Genomic DNA, 9,603 nt, shown 5'->3' on the forward strand with positions numbered 1-9,603 from the left:
GGGCAGAGTGGCGGGAGGTTCGATTGATTCGGCCTGGCGGCTGTTAACGCGCGCTTTGGGAAGAGGAAGGATGGGGGAGAGGTGCGTGGCCGTCGATCCGTCCCGGCCGCTGTTTTCGCACCTCCTGAGTCTTATTGGTCCTTCCTGCCTCCCTCCCCGATTTTCCTCAGTCTAGACTGGCACTACTCTCCCGCCCGGGGAAATCCCCCTCCAGGTTCAGGTGCCTCGCCCTCCCTGGGCCTCGGGCTTTAACCCCTCTTCTACCCCCTCCTGCGATTTATCAGCTCTCCACCCCTACTGAGACCATTATCCAGACTCAACCCTGCCCAATCTGGGTGTCCATCTGCCTCCTCCCCTACCCTAGGCTTGTCTCTCCCTGGACTTTTCCCCTTTGGCTTCATCCCTTCCCTTGGCTCACTGGCTACCAACATTTTCAGTTTGGACCCATTCCCCAGCCCCTGGCTGGATTCTCTCCAGCCATAGTCCCTCTTTAATTGGACTATTTTCTCGATGATGTAGCAGTGTCTTTATACGTGCCCTGCTCCTGCATTCTCTACTGCTGAATGCTTTGGACTTTTGGCCCATGGGTACTTAACATATTAAGCTCCTGGGGCCAGGATGGTAAGTGTGGGCTTAGGGGAGTCTGGGAAGAACCCTTTGCCTGCGTCTAATGGACCCAGGCCGAAGAATTTCTGCAGGTGCTCACTTTTCATTCTCCCTTAACAGAGGAAGAGCTTAGCTCCCAGCCAACTGGCCAAGAGAAAACCAGAGGGCAGGTCCTCTGATGATGAAGATTGGCAACCTGGGACAGTGGTGAGTGCTAGGGTGATAGTAGAGCTGGGGTGCAGAAAGGAAGCCTGGAGTTGGTTTCTGGGAATTTATAGTCACCTCCAGAAGTCTCTTTCATATGTTCAGTGAACTTTTTGTTTGGTATTAGGGATCGAACTTGGGTCCTTGCGCCCTGGAGGCAGGCGGCTGAACCACTGAGCCAAATCCCTGGCCCATGTTCAGTACACTTTTAATGAATGCTTACTATGTGCCAGGCATTGAACAAGATTAATAAAATCTTTGGCCTCTCAGTAGCTTCATTTTTCCTGGTGGGAGAAATAAGCCAAAGAGCAGGTTAGGTTGGGTCCTTTGACTCTTAGGGTCTCCACAGTAGCAACTAGCAGCCTCCTGTTTTACTCTTTGTCCTTTAGCCAGTGTCACAGAAGCATAAGCGTGTTATGAGCCTACCTTAAGATTCTGAGCTCACTTAAGATTCTATGGGACTGATACCCTTTGAATTCTTGCTCATGCTCAAGTACAGTATTTTATTTTATTTTAAAATTTTATTTATTTATTTGAGATAGGGTCTCACTGTGTAGCTGAGGCTGACCCAGAACTCACTTTGTAGTCCAGGCTAGTCTCGAACTCACAGCGATCCTCCTTCCTCAGCCTCCTGAGTGCTGGGATCACAGGTGTGCACCACCACGCCCAGCTTATTTTTCGGTTTTTGAGACAGGGTCTCACTGTGTAGTTCAAGATGGCCTTGATCTCACTGTGTATCCCAGCTGGTCTTGAATTTGTGATGTTCCTTCTGCCTCAGCCTCCTGAGTACCAGTGTGTGCTACCGCACTTGGCTTGCCACCTTTTTTGAGATAATTGTAGTCCAGGCTAGTCTCGAACTCACAGCGATCCTCCTTCCTCAGCCTCCTGAGTGCTGGGATCACAGGTGTGCACCACCACGCCCAGCTTATTTTTTGGTTTTTGAGACAGGGTCTCACTGTGTAGTTCAAGATGGCCTTGATCTCACTGTGTATCCCAGCTGGTCTTGAATTTGTGATGTTCCTTCTGCCTCAGCCTCCTGAGTACCAGTGTGTGCTACCGCACTTGGCTTGCCACCTTTTTTGAGATAGAGTTATGCTATGTTGCTTTATTTTAGTCTGGTATTAAATTTATGGACTGGAGGTATTCTCTGGCCTCAAGCTTTCAAGTACCTGGGATGTATGCTACCACACCCAGCTTTAAGAAGCACTTTAAATGCTGGTTGCCATTAGGTTAATCTCTGTGCTCATCCAGACTTCAGTTTTCCCATTTCTCTTTCCTAGACACCTAAGAAACGGAAATCCAGCAGTGATACCCAGATTGAACAGTGTTTCCTGTCTCCTTTTCGGAAACCTTTAACTCAGCTAATCAATCGACCACCCTGTCTGGATAGCAGTCAACATGTAAGTCAGAACTGCAACTTGCCTATGCATGTCTGTCAAATTGTTTTGGCTTAGCAGACTGTTCCTACTCAATAGACTGCATCTTTACAGAATGCCAGCCTGTTCACAGCTTCTGTGACCTGCTGAGAGATGTTTCTCTCACTTGGAGCCCTCCCTTCTTTATGATTGTGTGGGTACCAGATCTTAGTTGGCTCAGATTCCTACAGAAGAGCAGGGTAGTGTGGAAGGGTGTTAGAATCAGAATCCTCAGGCCAGGGATTTAGCTCAGTGGTTTCCCTGTCTGCCTCTCAACCACAAGGTCCCGAGTTTGATTCCTGGTACCAAAAAAGAATCAGGATCCTCATGGCAACTGTCTTTTGACTCTGCTTATAGCTTTTGTTTTGTTTTGTTTTTGGTACCAGGGATCAAACTCAGGACCTTGGGCTTGCAAGACAGGTGGCGGAACCACTGAGCTAAATCTCCGACCCTTTGTTTTGTTTTTTGAGACAAGGCCTCACTATGTAGTTTATGCTGGCCTTAAACTCACTGTGTAGCCCAGCCTGGCCTTGAACTCATGGCAATCTTCCTACCTCAGCCTCTGGAGTACTGGGATTGTAGGTATGCACCACCATAGCCAGCTTGTTTTTGCTTTTTTTTTTTTTTTGTATTGGAGATGTTTTCGAGGCAGGCGTGGAGCCACTGACCTAAATCCCCTGCCCTTGTTTTTGCTTTTTGAATTTTTAGGGCTTCCTTGAATGCTGAATATTCTCTGTATTATTCCAGTTTCAGTATATGTGCTGCCAGAGTGGGCACTGTTATTGGCTTCTTGGAGTACTAGAATCTTGTAGCTTTTCTCTTACTATGGCAGGTTCTGTGCATTATTTCCCTAACTCCAAAGCTTTTTTCACCAGGCTTTCTACGGGATATTTTAAAGGAAAAAAATGGGAATTTTTTTTTTTTTTTTGTACCAAGAATTGAACTCAGGGCTTTGCCAGGTAGGTACTACGGCACTGAACTACATCCCCAGCAATATGTTTGATGTATAATTGAGGCTAGTTAAATATTTAATAAGTACAAAAGAATATATGGAACATGTAGCCAGGCGTGATGGTGCATGCCTGTAATCCCAGCACTGAGAGGCTGAGGGAAGAGGATCGCTGTGAGTTCAAGACCAGACTGGACTACATAGTGAGTTCCAGGTCAGTCTCAACTACATAGTGAGACCCTGTCTCAAAAACAGTTTAACAACAACAACAAAAAAACCCCAAAAAATACATACATACAAATATATATATATATATGGAACATGTGTAAATTATAAAACCTAATTAACACCTCTATATCCCATCAAGACTAGAACATTGCTGTTTCCATTATCTTTCCCTACCTCAGAGGGAAGCATAGTGCTGAACTGTGTTCCCATCCTTTGTGTTTAGTGATAGTTTTACCATCTATTTCTATATATAAAACACTAGATAATTTTTTTTTCCTGTTACTGGGGATTGAACTCAGGACCTTGTGCTTGCGAAGCAGGCGGTGGAACCACTGAGCAAATTCCCGGCCTAATACATTTAATTTTTTTAAATGATATTAAAACAATCTGTGGCCACCTGAGCTAGTTTTCATTCAGGATTTGTTCTGGTTGTCTTATTTAACTGCAACTGTGGCAACAGGGGCCTAAAAGAAGCTGGGGAGGATCTCACTCCAGGGGCCATGGATTTGAAAGGTATGAGGGATTAGCCAGGCGAAGGGAGTAAGAAATACTGTAGATACAGGGAACAGCCTGAATGACATTCTGGGAGCAAAGAGTAGGCCAGGTCTTGAGAAGAGTTTAGCATGGCTGGATCAGTGGGGAATGTGGGAAACTGGGAGATGATGGTGAGAGACAAGCTGGAGAGCGGGGTAGAGACTAGGAATGGAAGGCCTGTTTCTGTTGTGGTACTAGGGATGGAACTGAAGGCTTTGGCACTCAGCTACATCCTAGCCCTTTCTAATTTTTGAGACAGGGTCTTGCTAAGTACCTAGGCTGGGCTCAAACTTGTGTTCTTCCTGTCTTGAGCCTCTCAGAGTTCTGGGATTATAAGTGTGCACCATCACACCTGCCTTTTTAAATTTAAAGCACAACATTTATTGGTATATTTTTAGATATACATAATGGTAACACTCATCATAGGGAATTTACACTTGTACACAATATATTATCCTGCCTCTTTTTTTCCCCATTCCTCCCTCCCCTCAATCCTTCTTCCCCTCCTTATATACAAAAGCTTTCCTTTTTTTCCTTCTACCACACCTGGCTTTATTTTTTATTTATTTGTTTATTTTTGGAGACAGGGTCTCACTATGTAGCCTAAGTGGCCTCGGACTCATGGTGATCCTCCTACCTCAGCCCCCCGAATGCTGGGATTACAGGCATGTGCCACACACCCAGCTATTTTTTATTTTGAGACAGGATCTCACTTAGTTGCCCACGCTAGCCTCAGACTTGTATTCTTTCTGCCCCAGCCTCCTGAATAGCTGTGATGATGGGTTTATTCTACCATACTTGGTGTTTTGAAATATGTTAAGTGGGAGTGACAGGTGTAGCGTTATAGAAAATCCATGGAGGGCTGGTAGGAGGCTGTAGATAGGGAAGCCAGTGGGAAAGCTATTGTAGGTCACTAGACAGAAGATTATGGACTGATCTTGGGTGTTTGAGTGTGTAGGATGGGAATCAATAGGTAGTTTACAGAGATACTTAAGTCTTACAAGTAGACTTTGGATTGATTGCATGTGGGGAGAGAGAACTTAAGGTGAACTTGAAATTTCAAAAATGGACGAGGTGAGTGAATGATGGCACCATTTACTGAGATAGCAAAGATCAACATTTGGTGGAAGGGAGATAATGATATAGTCACCTGGCCCATGATATTTTAGGGGCTCTAAAATGTTTTAATTCCTTTTTAAAAATGATTTAATAGTTGGGCATGGTGGCACACGCCTGTAATCCCAGCACTCGGAAGGCTGAGGCAGGAGGATCGTTGTGAGTTCGAGACCAGCCTGGGCTACATAGTGAATTCCAGGTCAATCTCAACTACATAGTAAGACCCTGTCTCGAACCCCCCCCAATAAATAAATAAAGTAAAAATGATTTAATATATTTGAATAGCAAACTTACAGGGTCACAACACAAGACAGCCATAATTAAAAACATATTTATGTTTAGGTAAACTAAGAAATATAGTGACTGGATGGCACCTACTGTATGATGAAAATGCTATAAATACCCATTTATAAGAAATTTACTTGTTTTAAGAAACATTTAGTTGGTTAGCTGGGTGGTGTGGCACACACCTATAATCTGGGAGGCTGAGACATGAGGATTACAAATTCTAGAAGCAACTCAGTGAGAACCTGTCTCAAAATTTAAAAAGGGCTGGGATGTAGCTCAGTGTGAAGGCCCTGTAGAAGCAAAAACAAAAAGCAAAATACAAAATACATAACACATAGGGCCAAGGATTTAGCTCAGTGGTTCCGCCGCCTGCCTTGCAAGCACAAGGACCCGAGTTCTATCCCCGGTACCAAAACAAAAACAAAAACAAAATACATCGAAACTGGGCATGGTGGTGCATGCCTGCTGTAGTGTCCCAGGTATTTGGGAGGCTGAGGTGGGAGGATCACTTGAGCCCAGGAATTCAAGGCCAGCCTGGGAAACCTGGCAAGACTCTATCTCAAAAAGAGAACAAAAAACAAGAGTTCAGAGTAATTTAACAGGCTGGCTGGCTTGCTTGCTTGCTTATTTATTTATTTATTTATTTATTTATTTGACAGGGTCTCACTGTGGAGTTGAGACTGACCTGGACTCACTATGTAGTGCAGGCTGGTCTCGAACTCATAGCGATCCTCCTGCCTCAGCCTCCCAAGTGCTGGGATTACAGGCATGCGCCGCCACACCCAGCTTTAACAGGCTTATTTATAATTGCTATGAAGTTTGTAACAATTATTATAGTAAAGTTTATGTTTGTTACAAAGTTGAACTGTGCAAACATAAATGACTTGCTTTTTATGTCTTTTTTTTTCTTTCTTGGACTTGTGAGGCAGGTGGTGGAACCACTGAGCTAAATTCCTGGCCCTTAACTTGCTTTAATGCTTTCCATATGTGCATTTGTATTAAAATGGGTGTATTTAGCTCAGTGGTTCAGTGCCAGCCTCACAAGCACAAGGTCCTGAGTTCGATCCCAGGTACCAAAATAAATAAATAGAATTTACACACAAGTAAAAATAGAAAAACTGCCAATACCTGATTCCTGTCATCTGTTTTCCATTCACAACCATACCTACCTTTTAACACCATGGTGGTGGTGGGGGAACTAACATTTAGAGCTACCAGTAATAGAAAGATTGTATGTATACATTTATTCTCTCCCTCCCTCCTTTCCTTTTTTTTTTTTTTTTGGTGCCAGGGATTGAACTTGGGACCTTGTGCTTGTGAGGCAGGTGCTGGAACCACTGACCTAAGTCCCTGAACCTCCTTCCTTCCTTTTGTGAATGAAGTGTTTCCCACGTTAGTGAATTCTCAGGCATGTTTACCACCTGTGTGGCATGCTACTTACTGGATGTACCGGCCTAATCTTTACACATTTGGCAACAGCGGCACACCGGTTGGTGGTTTCAAAAAGACCAACATGATTGGTCATGCTTGCTTGTCTCCTGCAAGCACCAACAGCTGTGCTTTGAAGTCCTGAACAATTTTTCATACCAGATGAGATGCTGAAGGGAGAGTGCCACAGTGCCAGGTCTATCACAGTGAAGTATCTTTGTGTCTCCAGCAGAAGGTGCACTCTTGCAAGTGACTTGTAGTCTTTTTGCTTCTGTTGACCTGGGTTGATTTGCAGGCAGTCTCTGCTTTATACCAACTGTGGTTCAGAGACTCCTTTACCTCCTGCTGCAGCAGTGGCTGTTAGTTCCTTTTAAAATCAGACTGTAGCCAGCCGTCGTGGTGCATGCCTGTAATCCCAGCACTCAGGAGACTGAGGCAGGAGGATCGTTGTGAGTTCGAGAGGCTACATAGTGAGTTCCAGGTTAGTCTCAACTACATAGTGAGACCCTGTCTCAAAAAAACAACAACAACAAAAAAATCAGACTGTAGCAATAACTGAAGCTTTATTGTATTTGTCTTTATACCAATGCAGAAGTCATGTTGTAGCCTTGGAGATGAGAATTTAGCCTTAGGTGTGACCATTCAGAGGGCCTGTAGGATGGTTAAGATTGGAAGTAGTTGTGGCTGTGGAGCTAAGAATGAGGTATAGACTAGAAGTAGATCTGGGAGTCATTAGCATAGAGAAATGTATTGGAGAGTTAGGGGGAATGTGTAGTCAGAAGAACTGAGGGCTGAATCCTGAGCCCCAAGGAGCACTGACTTAGGGGGCTTCGGCAGAGGAAGAAGTGGTTATTAGATTGACCGTGAGATCCCAGGAGATAGAATAGGGGGAGGTGGGGTCGTAAAAGTCAAGGGCAGAACATAGTTGAGAAGGAATGGTTGGCTTGCCAAGTAAGATAAGGATACAAACAAGTCCTTTGGAATTTGGGTCATGTGGGTCACTGGTGACCTTGAGCAGAGAAGTGGGACACAAGGAGATAGGCAGCTCTTTCTACAAGTTTGCCTGTGGAAGAGAGGAGATAAGGGATCAAAGGAATTTTTGTTGTGTTTTAGTGCTGGGGATCGAACCCAGGGTTTCATGCATGTTGAGCTACATCCCCAGCCCTTGAGCAACAGCTAACAGAGAGGGAGAGGTTGAGACATAGGAGTGTGATTGGACATAACTGATAGTGAATTTCTGTGGAATTAAGGGGCTTTGGCCTTGATGGGGATAAGGAGTACTGTCTCTTATCGGAAGGAAAGGATGGAATTCATTATCAGCAGTTCACTGAGCAGAGGCTGAGAGCAAGCTCTTTCTTGTGCATCGCCCCAGAGTGGTGTTGCTAGATCAGATCCCCAAGGCCTGCTTGTTGTAAATTTTTTTTTTTGGTACTGGGGATCAAACTCAGGGATGTTGCCCTTGTGAGGCAGGTGACAGCACCATGCCTATTCTAAGTCTTGCAGGCTGTGTGCTCTGGTGTTTTTGGCCAGGGCTTTCCACATTCTTCTTCACTGGTTACATGAGCCTGTAACTCTCCCTTTAAGACCTGTGGCTCCTGGGTTCTACTGAAAGTCTTTTAGATTTAGAGAATAAAGTTTTGGGTATTTGGAGCCTCAAATCTAGCCTCCTATATGAATAATCTTAAAAATACTATTTCAGTTTTAGAATTGATGCCAAAGGTTTTGCATGATGGCACATACCTATAATCTCAGCGCTGAGGCAGGAGGATTGTGAAAATGAGGCCAGTGGGACAGATAGTGCAGTCCTGTCTCAGAGGGGAAAAATAATTAATGCCAAATTACAAAGGGAAAAGTTAGAGTCCGGTTCCTTTTTCTTCCCATCTTTCTGGCTTAAGGATAGCTTTTTTTTTTGGTCCTGGGGATCAAACTCTGGACCTTGAGCTTGCAAGGCAGGTGGCAGAACCACTGAGCTAAATCCCCAGTGCAAGGATAGCTTTTTGTTAGCATCTTGTATAATGATTATCATTGCTGTTTTATTTATTTTATTTTTTTGTCCACAGCTCCTTTTATTGAAGTCTTTGTCCCAGCATAGGCTCTTGCAATCTCATTGCTGTTTTAAAATAGTCCAGAAAAGCCAGGTGTGGTGGCACACCTGTGATTCCACTTGGGTGGCTGAGGCAGTGAGATTGCTGTGAGTTTGAGGTCAGCTTGGGCTATTGTGAGTTCAAGGTTGGCCTGAACTACATAGTGAATCTGTCTCAAAAAAAGGTTTTTTTTCAAGGTTAAACAGCGTTGTTTTTTTCTCTTTATGGGAGATGGGAGTCTTTTTTCATTATTAATTTTTTTTTTCTGATTTATTCCTATTATAGTTACCTTTAGGTTCTCTGCTCTTAGATTCTCCTTGTTCTCTTGGGTTCCATCACTGGTTTTGTTGAGGCTCAGAGGTTATTGTAATTCTCCAAAGGACTCAGGTGTGTATGGACCATGCTTTCATGGGAGTTGTCAGTGTTAGTTTAGGGTTAAGGACCCAAGCTGGCTTGGAGCCCACAAAATAGTGCTGATTCCAAGTTGGGGTTACTGGTACAGAGGTTCTCTAGGCCTTCACGGGTCTACTTCTGGTCACCCCTGTCCTGCTTGCTTTTTCCTGGACAGGCTTACCTTCTCTTGTGTCTGCATGGTGAAACCTGCTAGTGCTGGGCTGATCTGCATGGCTGTACAAGTTAGTTACAAGTTAGGGCCCAAGAGTCAGGGAAGTGCTACATTTGTCATGGCTGTGTGATTATTATTATTAGTAGTAGTAGTAGTAGTAGTAGTATTTTTTTTTTTTTTTTTTTC

The 9,603-nt window shown here is 44.2% G+C and overlaps 1 protein-coding gene across 2 annotated transcripts in view; it reads left to right on the plus strand.

Annotated features, from left to right (window-relative positions):
- Window positions 1-37: 37 nt before the first annotated feature.
- The window catches only part of Rad54l (RAD54 like), a 28,603-nt gene continuing 19,037 nt past the window's right edge, over window positions 38-9,603 (plus strand). For both annotated transcript variants that reach the window (XM_010610211.3, XM_033767280.1), the window contains exons 1-4: window positions 38-81; window positions 520-621; window positions 727-813; window positions 2,091-2,210. In XM_010610211.3, coding sequence (XP_010608513.1) covers window positions 619-621; window positions 727-813; window positions 2,091-2,210 — 210 coding nt within the window. In that variant the 5' untranslated portion in view covers window positions 38-81; window positions 520-618. The remainder of the gene's footprint in view (window positions 82-519; window positions 622-726; window positions 814-2,090; window positions 2,211-9,603) is intronic.

This window comes from Fukomys damarensis, unplaced genomic scaffold, assembly GCF_012274545.1.
Source record: "Fukomys damarensis isolate Sample0158 unplaced genomic scaffold, DMR_v1.0_HiC HiC_scaffold_23, whole genome shotgun sequence".
In the NCBI taxonomy this organism is placed as follows: Eukaryota; Metazoa; Chordata; class Mammalia; order Rodentia; family Bathyergidae; genus Fukomys; species Fukomys damarensis.